Source organism: Megalobrama amblycephala, linkage group LG17 (genome assembly GCF_018812025.1).
Source record: "Megalobrama amblycephala isolate DHTTF-2021 linkage group LG17, ASM1881202v1, whole genome shotgun sequence".
NCBI lineage: Eukaryota > Metazoa > Chordata > Actinopteri > Cypriniformes > Xenocyprididae > Megalobrama > Megalobrama amblycephala.
Genome location: NC_063060.1, coordinates 30,267,224 through 30,285,542, shown reverse-complemented (window position 1 = coordinate 30,285,542; position 18,319 = coordinate 30,267,224). Strand labels below are relative to the sequence as shown.

At 36.7% G+C, this 18,319-nt stretch overlaps 2 protein-coding genes across 3 annotated transcripts; one reads left to right on the top strand and one right to left on the bottom strand.

The window, feature by feature from the left end:
- Positions 1-8,956: 8,956 nt before the first annotated feature.
- On the top strand, positions 8,957-11,411 carry LOC125250474 (M-phase specific PLK1 interacting protein). The gene is made up of 2 exons (XM_048163069.1): positions 8,957-9,454; positions 9,687-11,411. The coding sequence occupies exons 1-2, from the start codon at positions 9,110-9,112 to the stop codon at positions 9,882-9,884; spliced, it is 543 nt and encodes a 180-aa protein (XP_048019026.1). The 5' UTR covers positions 8,957-9,109; the 3' UTR covers positions 9,885-11,411.
- Positions 11,114-17,155, bottom strand: ralab (v-ral simian leukemia viral oncogene homolog Ab (ras related)). Of its 2 annotated transcripts, XM_048163068.1 has the most exons (7): positions 16,998-17,155; positions 16,723-16,877; positions 14,612-14,689; positions 14,329-14,508; positions 14,036-14,244; positions 13,786-13,960; positions 11,114-12,751 (listed from the first exon to the last, which is right to left on the bottom strand). In XM_048163068.1, exons 4-7 carry the CDS (start codon positions 14,428-14,430, stop codon positions 12,629-12,631), a joined length of 609 nt encoding a protein of 202 aa, XP_048019025.1. In that variant the 5' UTR covers positions 14,431-14,508; positions 14,612-14,689; positions 16,723-16,877; positions 16,998-17,155; the 3' UTR covers positions 11,114-12,628. The 2 variants fall into 2 exon arrangements, with proteins under 2 accessions (XP_048019025.1, XP_048019024.1); XM_048163067.1 differs by lacking the exon at positions 14,612-14,689 and having other exon boundaries at positions 16,998-17,154.
- Between the last annotated feature and the right edge of the window lie 1,164 nt (positions 17,156-18,319).

Genomic DNA, 18,319 nt, shown 5'->3' with positions numbered 1-18,319 from the left:
AGTGTCTATATACTGTCTGAAGAACCTCATTAAATGTTCATTCCAAATCTGCAATCTGTTGTACAAAAACAATTTGGACATTTGGGAAGATCTGTGCTGCGTGATTGATGAAGCACAGGATATAATAATCAAGTTGTGTCTCTGCGGTGTCATTCACGCGAATGTGCTCATACCTGAAGCTAGGTCTTCACAAACCACACCAACACTCATTATCCACTAAACTCTCACAAGGACCTACATTTGTTGCTATTCTGTGCTCAATTTAGTAAAATGAACTAAACTCAGTTAATAAATCATGCCTTTTCCCTAATTCATGTGCATACAACCCATCTCTCATTCTGACCTTTCTAATTCACATTACATTCACAGAAGTGAAAGTGAGTGATGGCCAAGTATTTTAAAGTATATTATAGGTATATTAAATTTGTCCTCTGCATTTAACCCATCCAAGTTAGTGCACACACATTAGGAGTAAGGAGAAGTGAACACACACACCCTGAGCAGTGGGCAGCCATTTTGCTGTGGCCCCCTGGAGCGATTGGGGGTTAGGTGCCTTTATTAAAGGCACCTCAGTCATTTTCCTGCTGTTATTGAGAATCAAACCCTCAAACTTTGGGTTACCAGTCTGACTCTCTTAGGACTCACTGCCCATGGTTATTGGCTATTCATTTACACGACGACAACATTTTGGGGGCCTGAAAACACAAACTTTTGAAAACGAGTTTCAAAGTGCAAGTTTTTTGAATACGATGGCGTAATTGTCTCTGTTTAAACTACAAAAACGTGAATTTGTGCGTTACATGTTCAGTCTATAGGCTCATAGTGTTTCTTTACAGAGTGACCTTGCCAACTACTGGCCAGGCATGAATAATACAATGTTTTTAATCGTTTTTCATGGATCCGTGTGAACAGGGATCATTTACACAACTTTGACGTATGTACGCGAAAACCGCGAAGGAAAATTTTTTCCGTTTTTAGTACATCATTGTCGTGTAAACCCAAAACGCCATTGTCGTGTAAACGAACAGCCAAAATGCATTCAAAGTTTTACGTTTTTTGTTGAAAATGGTGTTGTGTAAACGGCCCCTAAGTCTCCAGTTCAGTTTCATGTGTTTCTGTTGTCCCTGTTCATCTGTTGCCATGGTTTTTGATTTGCCCTCATGTGTCACACCTGTGTCTAGTTAATTATCTGGTTTAGTCCCTAGTGTTCCTCCGAGTATATATAGCCCTCAGTTGTGTTTTGTCAGATCCTGTCTTGCTATAGTGGTTGTTCTATTAGTGTTTGATATTTCTGAGAATCCCTAGTGTTTTGTTTCTATTAGTTTGTTGTTAATAAATCTACTGCTGTGCATAGATCCAGAACTTTTGTTTAGTTTTTTTTCACTGCTGCGCCATTGGTGACCAAAGATCTGACTGATAACACATGGATCTAGCAGCAGTTCAACTACTTCTCTTCACAGCGCTTTTTTTTTTTTTTTTTGGACCTTGCACATCTTGTTCATTTAGATGATTCCAGCCTCTGTGATTTTCTGTGAGATGCTCCTCGAGGGACATTTGTGGAATATGTGGACTGGGTCATTCTCCAATGTGGATCCCCCTTTACCATCAGTGAGAGAGAGAAGGAACTTTACCTAACTGCAGTCCAGCCTACCTAGTCAATCAACAAGCCTACTGCGGAAATTGATTCAGAGCCCACCCCAGACCCAGAGCCAGAGCTTATGCCCAGCTCTGGGTCAACCATAAACATTCATTTGCCCTATCTAGATCATTAGCTTGCTGTCGCTTCTGGAATTCCAGTCAAATACAGGCTATTTTCGCCGTGTATAAAACATACAATATGCTTCAAATGGTTATTTTATATGTAAATGTGCACTACTTTAACAAGACAAGGCAATGTAGCTGTTGTGGAAAAAAAACAATAAAAAAAAATTGCAGTTACAGCAGCAATCATTCTTCCCTCTGCCATGTGTAAAGTTTATGACCTGCCAAACTCAGGAACTTTGGTATCAAAATTATCCTAGAGCTTCCCTGTGGTAAATGTAACTTGAGAGGGCATTCATGTCCAATTTTTAACTAGGAAACTTGTATTTATGATAATTCCGATAGCACATGAAAGCAGCGTTAAACACCACAGTAAGAAATTGATTATATTTAGAAATTTTATATATATATATATTCAAATTAAATATTACAGCATTTTCCATGAACAATTGCACAGAAAACATATGAAATTGCACTGAAAAACGGCACAAATTATTTCACAGACATATTATTAAACTTAAAAAAAATAATTGTAATATACAGTTATTCTTGTGGATATCTAGTTAAGCTAAGAGCCTCAAACACTACATCTGCCAGTGCAGGAAAAAGGAGGTGCCTGCCATTCCTTCTTTATCAGAAATGGCAACAACTCTTGTCCAAGGTAAATTGGGTGTGCATGAACAAAAACTTCCACAGTAGTGTTTTTTTAGTGTTGTTCTTCGCATGCACATTGATTTGGAATGGCAAAATTCTCACATTATCATCCAAACAGAAACGCCTTTAGATTGTCATGCTAGAAACAAGAGGAAAGTACATACTTAGCTATTAGATATGTCCATCAAACATGATAACATCATCAATAGAGAGATAAAAAGAGAGATTTTGCTGCAGGTCATCTGTTCAACGTTTTATTCATTCATTCATTAAAAAAAACCTTGATTGTCATGTAGGCTGGTACATGTAATCGTCTTAGATAAAATATTGACTTAAAATACCTTCATTCCTCAATATCTGCTGGATTAAATTAAAGTGTTTTTATTGACCTCCTTATATTTCATTGAATACACTCATTAAAATCCCTTTGTTCCATTTATGGCCTTTACAAGCTGTATAAATACATGTTTTTTACAAGTGTAACACATGAGACAGTGTTTATTAGTATTAAAATGTGTGTAATGCTAAATTAATCAAGATGTGAAATGATAACAGGACAATGTAGACGGGCCACCAGTATTATATAACATCAGAGCCATTATACGCAAGATTGGGCATTTATCTGGCAGTCATATTAAGATCCCAAACTATCCTGTTATGTAATATTTACTAAACTATTATTTGATCCATCTGCAGCTATCCAACTATTTTTTTTTTTGTTTGTTTGTTTGAAAAAATTCCTGCATGACCCCGTCTCTCATTTGCCACACAGATGACAATGGACGTGTTTCGAAACCAAGCGCGTTTTCCGCAGCTATTCACGTATCCGATTGCTACCTCTGATCCAGACTTGGCAAGTAGGACATACCAGCATCTATTTTGGCACGAGTCCTAATTGGTCTAAAAATACACGTATTGTCATTGATCAATTAATCTGTTAACACATACATTCTTTCTTTTCAAAAATGTGTTTATGAAACAGTTTTACACATCAAAGTAATGGCATTTCAAGGGTGCATTGTTTAGTCTGAGAATAGAGGTTTGTTTGTGAAGTGAAAAAAAACAAAGTTACATATATCAGTCACGAGTTTGGGATTTCATCCCAATCCTCACGAAGCACAAAATGAAGTTATTCAAGAAACTTTTTCAGTTGTGTCACACACACCTGCAAAAATCAGTCTGGATGTGCTCAGAAAGCAAATTAGTGAAATATCTTCATAATACCCTAAAGCCCAAACAGGTGTGTTTAGATCTATCCTCTTATGCCATAAAAACAGCTGTTTTTTTATGTTGTGAAGAATCAGACAAAGGAAGATGATAATTCCACTCTAAGGAATATTCAAGTCATTATCTTAATCAGACCGCTGCACTCTTCCCAGAATTCAACTCTCAAGAAGCATTTATCTGATATCACAAGGATGCTATGTTATGGACATGAATGTTAAGTAAGATTCATAAAGTAAATATGGGTGGAATTTCAGGTGTTATTAGGTGGAATGATGATTGACGCCAGCATTACGTGCTATGAGACCCTGTTGAATGAGTGAAGGAAACAACATGATCTCACAGCATCTGTGAAAAGTTCTCCAGGGTCAAATAAAAAAAATTAGAGGCTCTGCACAGCTGCCAAAAAGGAAAAAAAATGTGACGACAATGTCTAGAAGTGGATTAACCTTAAAAAAAAGTTTTAGTCTGCTGAACTCTTGATGGATGCAGGTGCTACTGCTCACCTGAGATCTGTCACTGTCTTAAACTCCTCCAGTTCCTGTAACAGATCCCTAGAGCTCCCCAATTCCATTAAGAGTCTACAAAACAACAGCACTATTCATCATGATTCATTAGTTTCCTCTGAAACTATGAAGAATGAGCATTTTACATATGTAGGTATTTAAGTGCACCGCATAATTTTCCCATTCACCGAATTCTATGAAGGATGAAATATTATCGAAGACTGTGAAAAGGTCTAGAGATGGCTAATCAGTTATCAGTTGTCCCAAACAGTTTAAAAGACAAAGTTTGAAGTGCCATAAAAAAATCTCAATGAAGCAGCCAGAGAGAAGCCGTACAAATAGCATGTGACCAACTAAGCATGAAGCCAGATGACAAGATCTGATTATTAGAGCATGAGTATACCAATGTTGCAGGATTCTGAACTCTAGATAAATAGTCTGCGCTGAGGTACCGCTCAGCCCTTCGCTATAGAGAGACCGATGGCATCTCCCAACAACAAACAAGTTTGTCGCTCTATCTAGCACATTCCCAAAGCAACTGACCTCAGGCTAGGTCCATGAATTAATGCCATAAATTCCAAAAGAACCAGTAATGAACAGAAGTCCTGACATGGCATTAATAGGAGACAATATATAAAAATGATTTGGGACATGATCACTTGAACAGGTATCATCTCCTCTATGCCAAGAGCAAGACTTTCCTGGTTCTACTGAAAGTTGGAAAAGATCTTAACTCTTGCAACTGACTTTTAGTTTGGGATATTAAAGACATTAATATACTCCAAAGTGAAGAAGGATAAACAGATACAGCCTTTTTTTTTAAGCACAACTAAAGCAAAGATTAGAGACTCAAAGTAAATTGCACACTTGAAGCTCCAAATTGTCTTTTTTGTAAACTAGAAAAATATATATTTAAAGGGGTCCTATTATGCCCATTTATGAAGTCTTGATTTTGTTTTTGGGGTGTACTAGAATAGGTTTTGAGGAAATGACTTCAAAAGTGGAAAACGTTGGTCAAAAATGTACTCCTCTGAAGTATTAACTTATCACCAAACACAACTTTCAGATTCCATCTTTATTTTTTAGCTCAACTGTCACAGAATGGAAGGCACAGGATTGTGGGATATCAAAAGCAGTGAAGGATACATCTATGCTGCCTTCAAAACTCGATCAGATGAAGGTATCTCAGCAGACAGGAAGTAAAGCTAACATTGGATCCGGACGTGCCTTGATGCCTTCTTACCTTGGAATGCATCCTCCGAAGGAAGCATTTTTAAGCTTTCGAACACAGCTGTGATGTTTAGTTCCTGAAAGAACTGTGTTTTTGATTAATCGCTTGAGTGAATGATTCAATGACTCACTCATAAAGAAATAAAGTCTTAAAGATATCAGTCAAATGTTTAGAATCAGTGTTTTTGAAAAAAATGGTTGAATGAATGATTCAATGACTCCAAATATGCATACTTCCCTACTATATAGTTATCAAACAACAGTATGTTAAAAGTATGTCCAAATGAGTAGTACGTCCGAATTCACAGTATTCATAAAATAAAAAGTAGGCAAAAATACCTGGATGACCTACTATGGACACTTTATGTCTACTATTTGATGAGGTAGAAGGAGAGAAGTGAAGCAAAGCATCTGGTAGGTCACATTATAATGACAACATGAAAAATTTAGAAATTATATTCATAATATAAAGAACATTTATATAATATATATGTTATATATATATATGTTATATACATAATATAAAGAAATTAAAGTAATTATTTATTTAAATAAAAAGCACCTACTCAGAGAGTGCATGATTTTGGACCCAGGCAGTATTTTTTTTGTTTTGTTTTCCTGAATGAATCAGCATTTTGAAAGAAATTTGAATGAATGATTCACTCATAAAGATAGTCACTTGTCATCACCTACTGGATGGACTGTGTGTCGCTCTTGGAATTCTGCTCGACCAATAAAATTCAATGACCAGAACTAAATGTGGTATAATAAAGAATAAAGCAAAAACCAATGTTTTTTTTTTCTACAGACATTTTGTTATAAGTACTAAAATCATGACAACATACCTGCAACAATCATAGTAGACCTAATAAATTGAGAAAGTGACCAGCCTTCAGTGAGTGGATGATGGAGGGGCATTTGAGGTGGGACAAAGTTAGTCTGGGAACTCTGGAAACATGGGAACCGGAGGGCTAGAACATGAGCATTATCTAGGGTGTGAGGAAATAGGTCACTTGCCTGGGAGACTTAAGAGGGAACACGGTTCATCTGAGTGCCACATTGTTTCTCAATGAGGCAAAATGTTTCATGACTTCAGTGACACAGTTTTGTCCCAAAAAACATTTTGTCCCTCACGTTAGACAAAATATGCCTTTTTGCCAGTCTGCATTTTTTTGTGTGCATTTACTTGCTGGTTATTTTTGCCATGCCAGTCAAGCCTGCGTCTGATCTTTAGCCCAGAAATGGTCGTCTTTCCCAGGCAGGACAGCAAAATGTTACAGTTGGTTGCCAACTTAATATCTGAGTTGATAAATCTTAAACACTGAAGAACAATCTAATAAACAGCATCAATATGAGCTGACAGGCTTACATTTAGGACTGTGGGATTCCAACTGCATCAATTATATCCTTTGACAAGCTTTTACAATAGTTGTAATATTGCAATATAATGTTACAACTAAACTAAACTTGCAACCGAGTGACTCCAACATCTGTTAAAGTTTTGTGCTGTACACCTTTCTAAAGTCCCTTAAAATCAATTAAAGTAACTGACTTTGCACCAACTTACATTACTTTTTCTGAATTACTCAGTAGAGAAAATGAGAAAACTCTAGTGCTATTGTATTCTCGTTGCAGCCATTAGTCCTGGTTTAAGTTCCCAAACTAAATTTCTCAAGCTTTAGATTGCCTTTTAAGGCCACACTTTATCTATTCGCTGATGTCCAAATGAAATAATAACAAAACCAAACACTGTTCCACCAATGAAACTATGACACAAGAGCTTTGAATTGAATAACAAGAAAACACACTTGAGAACTCAATCCATCCGCAGTCCTCAATCAGAACTCTGTGGGAAAGTGTAGTTCCTCCTCACTGTAAACCTCTTATCCTCTCAGCACGAAACTTTGTCTATGATAAATTATGATCTGTTTCCAAGAGCACTGCTAATAAAACACGAACGTGACCTCAACAGAAGACTATTCACAACAACAGGAGACCTGGCCCCTCCCACTCACGGGGGTTGTATGGAGGTTTTAATTTTTATGTCAACTATGTTTTGCTATTATTTTAATGCACATATTGGTTTATCCACTTTAAACACATTAATCAGCTCACTGCTCAATCTTCGAACAGGACTGTGTAATGGCTACACTGACCTCTACTGACCGCTGAAGAGAAACAACTACTTGGCTCTCACAAATATCCTACAGTAAATCATAAAGACAAATTAACACACAGACTGCTTTCAATAAAATAAAATAATATTAAATATCCTAGGGTAAATCATAAAGAGAAATGTGAACACTTCTTTCAATTATAAAATACTAATAACGATATCCCAGGAACTCCCCGTGTGCTTTCCATGACACGAGATCTAAATTTTTACATTTGAGGTCTTAGAGAACTATTAAATATGAAGCCTGATTTATTTTAAACAGCACTTCAGTGGTTTCTTGGTATGCAGCTAGGAAGAAAAAAATTGAGAGAAAAGCACACACGTAGAAAATGAGAGAAAAAGGGAGACTATAAAGGGGGGGAAACACTACCCTTCGATGTTCAAACTTTGTTTGTTTACTGGTGGATCCAAAATGGTCAATATTCATATTCATGCATTTTATTCATATTTTATGTTAATCATTTATGGCTTATGATTTATCAACTTTTGATTTCATATATTCATGTACTCCCAATCTATATATTAATCCTCATCATATTTTCAAGTATTTACTCTTTATTGTACTCCTTTATGGTTATTATTCTTTTATATTTAAGAGTATGTATGCTTGTTATGTTCTTTAAAGTGTTCCAATGTGACAGGTCACGTTGACACGTTTGTGGTTAGATATTGGACATTTGCAAAGTACTGCAGAAGCGATGTTTTCGAAATTAGTTGCTCATTTGAACTCGATGTATTTTTTTATATCAAAAATATGTCTGTTTCTATTTCTGCTGACATGTGATAATGTAAGATCTGCAAAATTCCCTTAAGGGGGGGGGTCAAAACAACCCCTAGATATTTTCATATTTTTGACATCTGACCAGACATAATGGATAAATCATTTGACCTTTTCTGATTAGAACAAAACATAAATTTGAGTGGGATGTAAATTTCCCTATTCTTATTATATAAAATGGACTGAGTCATTGATAGTTTAGCTTTTTCCTTTGCTTTTCTTTCATTTCATTCTGCCAGTGTCTTAATTTTGTTCCTTCTTTCTGTATATTCTGATCTTCATCTATTAGATACAATACTCTGGATTTTACAATACTCTAAATTTTATTATTAACTATTAATTACTTAATGAATTTGTTTGTCTCTATAATTTTTAATTAATAAATTTGTTATTTCTTATTCAAATTTAATCTCTGACATAATCATTGTTGGACAGCCTGGATCTCATTTTCTCAAGTTTTTGCATAATTTACTGTAAGTAGCCTACTTGAGGTAACGTGTCTGAACTAGCTACAATAAAACTTTGCTTAGAGATGGTTGGTGTAAATGGTACCCTCGATGATTAAACGCGTGGATGGGTGCTTGACGCGCCATGAGAATAGGCGGCAGTATCGAGTCTTTCACTGGCGATGTATTCAAATGATAATCGTCGAGAGACAATTCTTATTCCGGGTCGTCCTGTTTTCTTATGCTAAGTGAAAAACAGGTTTAAGAGCGTGAAGCTATAAATACGGTCGTCCATAGAAGTTTAGGAAGAAGTGTAGGAAAATATCACGACAGGATGCAAAGACCACAGTTTCGTCATCCCCGCCACGGCTCGGGTCCACGGGCAGCAGGCTTCCGCAGCCCGCCTCCAGCTTACGACAGGGCAGGGAGTATGTTTCCATCGCCTCCGTGGGCATTTTCTACCCCGCCGCCGCCGTTTGGACCGAGATTTGGACAGTGTTCTCCTAATACCCCACCGAGAGAGTTTGGTGGTAATAGGGGCAGTGGCGGCGGCGGCGGTGGGAAATATTATAACAGTCAGTCTCCGGGTCACACACCGCGCAGATCGAACGCCAGTCCCCGAGGCGCACCGTTCAGACGCTCGCCGTATGAGAGCCCCGGGCGACACGCTGGATATCAGGTAGTTCACTCGAGTTCAGGACCAAATTAAAACAGTAATGCGCGATTTTAGTTTTTAAATAGTTGTATGTGCTGTAAGTTCGCTTCTTTGCAGTACTCTGCTGCTCTGATCCGAATTAATTTCTGCGAATTATGTGCGTTTAGATTTTGTTGTTGGCTAGGACACTATAATACAATCTCTGGTTAAATGTGGTCGTTTTAACGTCTTTCTGCATGATAATTTTCTCCTTAAGGGTTCACCACGGACATCCACACCGTTTGGGTCAGCGCATGGCAGGGAGAGAGGGACAAATGATATGGAAAAATATTACAAACCATCAATGCTCCAAGATCCCTGGGCTGACCTTCAGCCTATCTCAGTAACACAAACTCAGTCTAAAAGCAACTACAAACAAACCAATACAAGCAGACAAGGGAGGTACTACAATTAAAACGCAGTACAATTCTCTAACTTCAGTGAGAGGCAAAAGTCACTGAACAGTCCTTTTTATTTAGTGCAGCTGTAGTGCACTAAATTTTTAAAGTCAAATGGAGCCAGCCGAACACATGGACCTGAGGCAGGATTCACCAGCAATAATTCTTGAGAAACTGACTCCACAACATTTTTTAAAATCATATGTACTTTCGTGTATAAAGAGACCTCCTCTTTTACTTTTATATCTGCACTTCAACCACAGGATCATAAAAATGGGGTGCTTTTGTAACTGGCAACCTATTGAAAGTAGTTTGCCATCTCTGGCCCACTCCCATGGAGTTTGCAAATTTTTCATTGAATTCAGAGGAATATGTCTTCAAGCTCAAAATGCAGTCTAACAAAAGAGATGTCTGATCAACACATCCATCTACCTCTCAGTATTGACTGTGTGCTGTTAACTAAAACAGGTCAGGTCAAGTATTTGTAGGTTTGGCTCCTTTCCTAATTTTCTATGGACTGTTAATTTTTATTACTTTTTATTTTTGGTGACGCTTTTTTGGTTTTATTACAATCTATAACTGTTTCTTTTCTGTATATTAAAAAAAACATGATCCAATAACAGACATTGTCATTATAAAAATCCTACAAAGGACCATTGTTGAATTATAAGCCTAATTTAATTAAAATTTGTAATGCAATACAGTCCTTGTGGAAAAAAAAAAATTGGAAGTGAATTTTTTTTTATTTACTAGTAAAACATGTTTAATATCTTCAAAGTTAATCTTCCCATGGATTTTCAAAGATAATGTAGATAAAACACCATAATATTTCTACACATCTCTGGAAGTTGTAATTCAGTGGGGTTTTTTTGTTTTGTTTTTTGTAAGTATTACACTTTTTGCTGAAGGATATACCATACAAATCTCATGTAAGAGGTCTAAAAAAAATAGATTTTATTAATGTAACAGACAACATTTTACATTTTTAATTTCAGTATGCTTAAAATGTCTGCTTTTCATTTTCATTCAACATTCATATCACCATAATTACTGTTGTAAAATTACATTTCATCAGTGCTCTTTTTTCTTTTTGGTCTTGGTTGTAAGCTAGTTATTTTGAAAAAACGCTTATAATTTGGCCTTACATTATTTAGCATTCTAATTCCTGCATGTTTAGCATTTGCCAGATTGAATGAAATTAGGACATTTCATCTTGGTGTATAAGAAAGACTCAAACAATAGAGGCTTATATTAAAACGTCTTGTATTGTAAACATTTAGCACTCAAAGTCAGTCACTCTTTAAAGTAATGAAGGGTTTTTTGAGGCATCCGCCAATGATATGTCAGCATCATTGCCCCATGGCACACTTGCCACACAAACAGAACTAAGGGAACAAAAAAAAATTGCAAAAGCCACAGTGCACACAGAGATTTGGGTAAAGACAGTGGCAGAGTTAATTAACATTTAAAAGAAGCAGTTTTAGCTGCAAAAGAAAAATATTTGGTAGATGCCAGAATAATGTGGAAATAAATTGTCAACCTCACATTTATTTACACATGGATGTGCTTATTCAAAACCATTCATCAATGGGTGACGGTTTTCTTTTACTCATATCTGCAGAGCAGATTATGTCCAGCCCTTTTAGAGTTTCTTAGTTTTAGTATGATTTCGCAATATTCTCTTACCCTCAAAATAACAAAAATTTACAATAGAAAATATAATTACACAGGATACAAGTTGCAAGAAAATTTAAATTGCATATAAGTTCTAATAAAGTACACAAATCAGTCTGTGTTATAAAACATTCCAACCCGTTTTTTCACAGTAAAGTTGATTCAAGCTAGATGACGCTCTCATTTCTAAATAGCATAATTCATGTGTTATTTGGGACCCCTAGATAGCACAAATCAAACCTCTAAATCTGGTGCCACGCAACAGGGATGAGTGAATAAGCCCTTTAGACTACAAATATTTTATGTATGTGTTTAAGGAGAGCTTGGTGTATGTTAAATCACATATTTGAAACAAGTTTGATCCACTATTGGACACTATTGGATATTAAAATTAAATAAAGGACAGTGCCAAATGTTCTGAAATGCAAAACCTTTTATACTTTGGAGGGTTTGAATTCAAACAAAGGATTTTGGTAAAACAGCCAATTAAATTCCTATCTAGTTTCTAATCATGTGCACATTGTTTTAGGAAGTATTTAGCAATGCCTATGTTAGGCAAAGATATAGCTGTAATTTTCTTTTAGTTTCTAAAAGCATTCATGCATCTTTTTGTATACTCTAACATTAAGGCTTTACTTTGGGAAGTAAAACAGAACAGGAGGTTTAAATCCTCAAAACACACCGTGAACTCAGTAACAAATAGCTTGGAGTAGTATTATTTTCCCTACAGTGTTAGTGTTCAGCACTCAATGTACTCACATTCAACTAAAAGCAACTAAAGTGAACAGAATCTAGTTACAAGTTAAAATCATTATAGTAGTCTGTTATGTTGTGCTTGAGCTGAGAAATGTTCTTATCTGGTATGTCAGACCTTTGACACCATTTGTCATTTTAATGCATATCTGATATTCTGTCCTCTTATACCGATTGAGAAACGACAATGAGAAGAACCAGACACAGACTGTAGACTAGATGTGTTTTTACGAGTTGATCTCCAGCAGTTGACTGGAGAGTGATGAAAGTGATTTTTTTTGAAAGCAGCGGAAGAGTAGAGAAGAGATGTTAGCATTATAGTGCGACTTAGTTGTTATAAAATGCAACATCTTTCTCGAATTCTCTTTGCCAAACTTTTCCTCTTCTTTTTTCCATTTTTCTCTTTGCCATCTTCCATTTTTCTGGCTCTGATCTCACGCATGAGATCAAAAAACACCTGTAGAGATTATGAAGTTTGTATGAATGCATCATTGGGAAAAAAATCCTCTTAATTTCTGCTAATACTAATTCATTCTGTTTATTAAAGTGATAGTCCACCCAAAAATGAAAATTGTCATTTACTCACCCTCATGTCATCCAAACCTGCATGATTTTGAAGAATGTTTTTGTCTATACAATGAAAATCAATTGGGGCCATTGTTGTTTTGTATTTTGAACATTCTTCAAAGTGCTTTCTTTTATGTTTCACAGAAGAAAGAAAGTCATTCAGATTTGAAATGACATAAGGGTGAGTAAATAATGACAATTATATCCCTTTAAAGTTTTAGTTCACCCAAAAATGAAATTTCTGTTATTAACTACTCACCCTCATGTCGTTCCACATCCTTAAAACCTTTGTTCATCTTCGGAACAGAAATTAAGTAATTACCGCATTCAAGGTCCAGAAAAGTAGTAAAAACAGTTAAAATAGTCAACGTGACTACAATGGTTCAACCTTAATCTTAAGGTTAAAGCGATGAAAATACTTTTTGTGTGCCAAAACAAAACATCAGAACGGCAACTTAGTATTGGCCTGCTCCTGCGTCAGCATCACACGCATGCGTAGTGCTGCTCACGTGAACAGCGTCGGCCAATACTGAGTCAGCGTTCTGATGCAGAACACAGAAGCATTCACTGTCTACAACATAAACCTCGTAAGAGACTGACAGGGGAGAGACGAAATTGTTGACTAAAGTTATTTTTTTGTTTTTGCACACAAAAAGTATTCTCGTAACTTCATAACATTAAGGTTGAACCACTGTTGTCACGTTGACTGTTTTAACAATGTCTTTACTACTATTCTGGACCTTGAAAGTGGTAATTGTTGCTTTCTATGGGGGATAAAAAAAACTAAAATATCTTAATTTGTGTTCCGAAGATGAACGAAGGTCTTACAGGTTTGGAACAACATGAGGGTGAGTAGTTAGAAACAGAAATTTCATTTTTGTTTGAACTAACCTTTTTAAGTAACGGTTGCCAAACCAGGCCTACCTTATCTACGTTGGCACGGGTTTTGGCAGAAGTCTCGACATAGCTGACTGCCCACTGCTCTGCTCTGGCCTTGGCCTCCTCCACTCCGACCTGCCGTCGGTCCTCCAAGTCTGACTTATTTCCCACCAGCAGGAAAGGTACGTTCTCTTCCTCCTTCACCCGAAGGATCTGTTCTCTGAAGTTTAGAGATAAAATGAGAAAACTTTGACTAGCATTATGTTAATCATCAGTTTTAAAGTTGTCTCTCTACCTGAAATCAGCAGTTGCAGCAAAGGATTCAGATTCTGTAATGGAGAACACGCAAAGAAATCCCTCTCCGCTGCGGAAGTAGTTGTCCCGAATGGCAGCATAGTCCTCCTGTCCTGCCGTGTCGAGGATGTCGATTTGGACTTCTTCTCCATCCAGAACCACCTTTTTTCTGTAGCTGTCAGCTTTAGTGGGCTCATAGTCTTCCACAAACTTGAAAGAGACCAGCATAATTATACTTTATGGGTAACATCAATTTACACAAACAATGTGAAATTCCAAAATACTAAGTCATACCTCATCATACATGAATTGCAGTGTTAATGCTGACTTGCCCACGCCGCCACTGCCAACCATTATCACTTTGTGAAGGGCCAAAGCATTCCTGTTAGCAGCCATGGCTTCAAGCAATGACACAGGCGGCAGTGCAGTGATGAAGTAGTGAAAAGTCAGAGGTAGATGGGTATTAAGGGAACCCTAGAAGGAGATGTTAAAGCTTATATAGCTGTTTTAATGATGCAAGACTGGTATTTTACTCGTACAGGAGCAATTACCAACATTCTTTAATAATAGTATATACCTGCACCCTCTTAAGTCAGTCAAACATGTTTGGGCTGATACTTATGAATAATCAGCTTTCTCCAGTCATTCACCCTGCCTGTGATGATGACAACACAGGCTTAGTTTCTTTTCCGTCCTCTGAGAAAATGCTAAAACAATGAGGCTTCTCATTAAAGCTAGCATAGCATTTGTCGGTTCCCTTCCTAACTGACACTGACATCATTTCTCACTCAAACTCTCTTAAAGGACTGTCAATAGTTAAAGGGATAGTTCACCCAAATGAAAATTCTTTCTAAGCCTGTATGATTTTTTTTTTCTTCTTCTGCATGAGCACATAAAAAGATATTTTGGAGAATGTTGGTAAACAAACAGTTTTGGTGAACATTGACTTCCACTGTGTGAATAAACATTTCTCAAAACATCTTTAATTTTTCACAGAATATAGAAAGTCATAAAGGGTGAGCAAATGATGACAGAATTTTAATTTTTAGGTGAACTGTCCCTTTAAATCTTCCTAATCCAGGTGGAATCAATGGCTTCCATGTAGCCAAATAAATCCAATTTTAACTTTAAAAACATTAAGAGATTAGCCTCAAGGTCAGCCAGCTGTCCAGATTCTGAGACTATTGGTTATAGGTGTAATCTGATAGTATGTAATAATTCTATATATATATAAAAAAAATCCTCTTTGAAAACCTGAAATCATGGGTGGAGTCACTAGACAATACAGTAATATTGGATTACTGCTATTGACTCAAGTGCTGCCTGCTAACTACAGCAGTTGGTTTACTCAGTTTACACAGCTCAACTGTGGTGTAAATGGAGAGGGTGTGGCTAATGCTAAACTACATGATGCATGCAGTACAGTTGATTGCTTCAACATGATTGACACCACATTAACAACTTGTTTGTACGACGATGGAGGAAGAAAAAAAAGAATGGAAAATTCAAATGAGCACTTGGCGAATTTCTATAAAGGTGCCTCAGTATGCTTTTGTTTGTGGGCCTATTTCATTTTAATAACAGATGAGAATGTTACCAGGTTGCAATAGAAATAAAGCAGTAAATAGTTTTGGACCAAAGACTACAGGCTGGTGAATATTTCAATAAAGTGTTGCCTTTTGTTAATTCATACAGACAGCATTGTCAGAGGAAACAAGTGAGAGCAATTTATCAAAATATATCCTTTGATTCAGAATTTTTACCTCAGAGTACCTGACTACTCTGAGGTATTGATAAACACCTTTTAGGGGTAGATAAGGCCCAAAGCTCCCCCTTTAAGAGTACTACTCCAGTGACAAACTGTTACCTTATATTTGCATATGAATAGCTATACATGTTCTCTAATAACAGCCCTAACCTGTAGCAGCAGTACCATTTCAAATCTAGAACGTGTTGTAATTTGTCTGAGATTGAGATTCACTATAATAATGTGAAAGTACATGTGAATATAATATATGATTGCTACATCACCTGCTTACTAGCTCAACATCTCGACGTGCACGTGACAGCTGTGATGTAGTGGGTGTACTTTTTTAATCAGTTTATACAGTGGTCAGGGTGAGGACGAGGACATATTTCTGACAAATAAACTATTTATAGGGTCGTGATACATTCCTCAACAATTAAATAACGGCTTACTATACAAGCGCGTGGTATTTTGACACCTGTTCCGCTTGTACAGTCGTTTACAGGAAAACAGACTCGCTTGAATAGACTCGATAGCCACAAGTGAGTGAATTATTCCAATGGCCTGTGTCCCATCATTCATAAAGGGGATACCAACAACATTGATTCAGAAAAGTGCTCTTTGGTAGCGCTAATGACTGCTGCTGAGCTAGCAAGCTAACTTAATTGTTTCGAAATGACACGCACGATGGGCTGCTGTAGTTCGCGAGCTCTTAAGAGTAAAATCACGAGTGATTTTCCTGTTATATTTAAATACTGATAGCGCGCTAAATGCCACTTCCGTGTTTAAGGGAGGATTTCGTTTTAGCACTCCACTGCTAATAGACAACACGTACCGGTTTAGTACATGGTGGTCTATTAAACCATTCAACAAATTAAACGAGTGGCAGTCTTTTATTACAATAATAGTTGTAGAAATGTGTGTACAAATCAGATACTTACCAAATGAACATGAACTCGCGTGTTCGGAGTCTTGTTAGCTGTGCTGCTGCGGGCAGATTTGTTTTGCTTCAGTGCATGACTCAGAAGGGAGCAGCACTGCTGTCAGCTTCGGCTGGCTGGGCTTGGTCTTCTTCACACTGACTACCAGGTTACTTCTGAATTACAAGAAGGGGGAAAAAGTATTATGCTAAGACCTGAATGTACGTGGCGTAACTCTGCCTCTGTCATATGTTTTACTTTTCAAAACAAAACAATGTTAGTTTTGTGTCCTTCACCTTTAAACTTTTTGTAATTGCATTTTCTTGTCGATAATACGTCTACAGTATCGATTGTGCAGTGGAGACCCAAACTAGCATGTTATGTTTTTTCGATGTCATCACAAGAATATTGTCCGCCTAGAGGTCTCCTGGATAATTGTACATCACTGCTAGGAAGATAGGATGGATGTGCTTTTTTAAGGGTTAGTTCACCCAAAAGTGAAAATAATGTCATTTATTAATCACCCTTATGTCGTTCAAAACCTGTAAGACCTTTGTTTATCTTCAGAACACAAATTAAGATATTGTTGATAAAATCCGATGGCTCAGTGAGGCCTCCATAGACAGCAATGTTACTGCACCTCTCAAGATTCATAAAGGTACTAAAAACATATTTGAAACAGTTCATGTGACTTCAGTGGTTTTATCTTAATATTAAAGAGATAAGAATACTTTCTGTGCTGCAAAAAAAAAAAAAAACATTTTCAGCAATATCTATATGGGCTGATTTCAAAACACTGCTTCATGAAGCTTCTGAGCTTCATGAATCTTTTGTATTGAATTAGTGATTTGGATCTCCTATCAAATGGCTCAAACCGAGGACACACTTAACGATTGTAAGGCCGATTATGAATGTAAATTGATACTTGCGACTGATCGCGCTCAAATGCATCCAGTCAGAGCCAGTTGCGTTCAGTCGGCAATTACAGTCGGTGTTCAAATCCCATGTGTAAGTATTTAAATCTGCTTCAGTCGCAGGAAACAATCGCTGTGTGTTGAGATCAGTTTTAGAATGTTTTAGCTAGTCATTAAATGTGTCTGGCTTAAACTGCTGAAATCACGTGACTTTGGCGCTCTGTTTCACTGATTCGATTCGTAAAGCTCTGAAGCAGGGTTTTGAAATCGGCCCATATAGATATTGTTGAAAAGTCGTTATTGTGTTTTTTTGGCACACAAAAAGTATTCTTATTGCTTTATAATATTAATATAGAACCACTGTACTCACATGAACCATTTCAAATATGTTTTTAGTACCTTTATGGACCTTGAGAGTTTGAATGGCTTTGCTCTCAATGGAGGCCTCACCGAGCCATCGGATTTCATCAACAATATCTTAATTTGTGTTCTGAAGATGAACAAAGGTCTTACGGGTGTAGAATGACATTATTTTCATTTTTGGGTGAACTAACCCTTTAATAGACACAGCTAGCCTTTAACAAATGGAGAATTATTATTACAGTAGTTATGTAAAAAAAACCTAACCATAAATGCCGTGTGATTATCAAGTTAGCATTCAACTTCCATGCAGATTCTATACAGATCACTTTCAGAAGATATCT

Bases quoted from the DNA above. Each gene is read 5' to 3' on its own strand.
- ralab (XM_048163068.1), bottom strand. From the start codon at position 14,430: ATGGCTGCTAACAGGAATGCTTTGGCCCTTCACAAAGTGATAATGGTT. The intron at 14,245-14,328 runs GTATGACTTAGT...GTCTCTTTCAAG, and splicing joins TGCAATTCATGTATGATGAG to TTTGTGGAAGACTATGAGCC. The intron at 12,752-13,785 runs GTAGGCCTGGTT...TAATCTCTACAG, and splicing joins CCCGTGCCAACGTAGATAAG to GTGTTTTTTGATCTCATGCG.
- LOC125250474 (XM_048163069.1), top strand. From the start codon at position 9,110: ATGCAAAGACCACAGTTTCGTCATCCCCGCCACGGCTCGGGTCCACGG. The intron at 9,455-9,686 runs GTAGTTCACTCG...TTTCTCCTTAAG, and splicing joins GGCGACACGCTGGATATCAG to GGTTCACCACGGACATCCAC.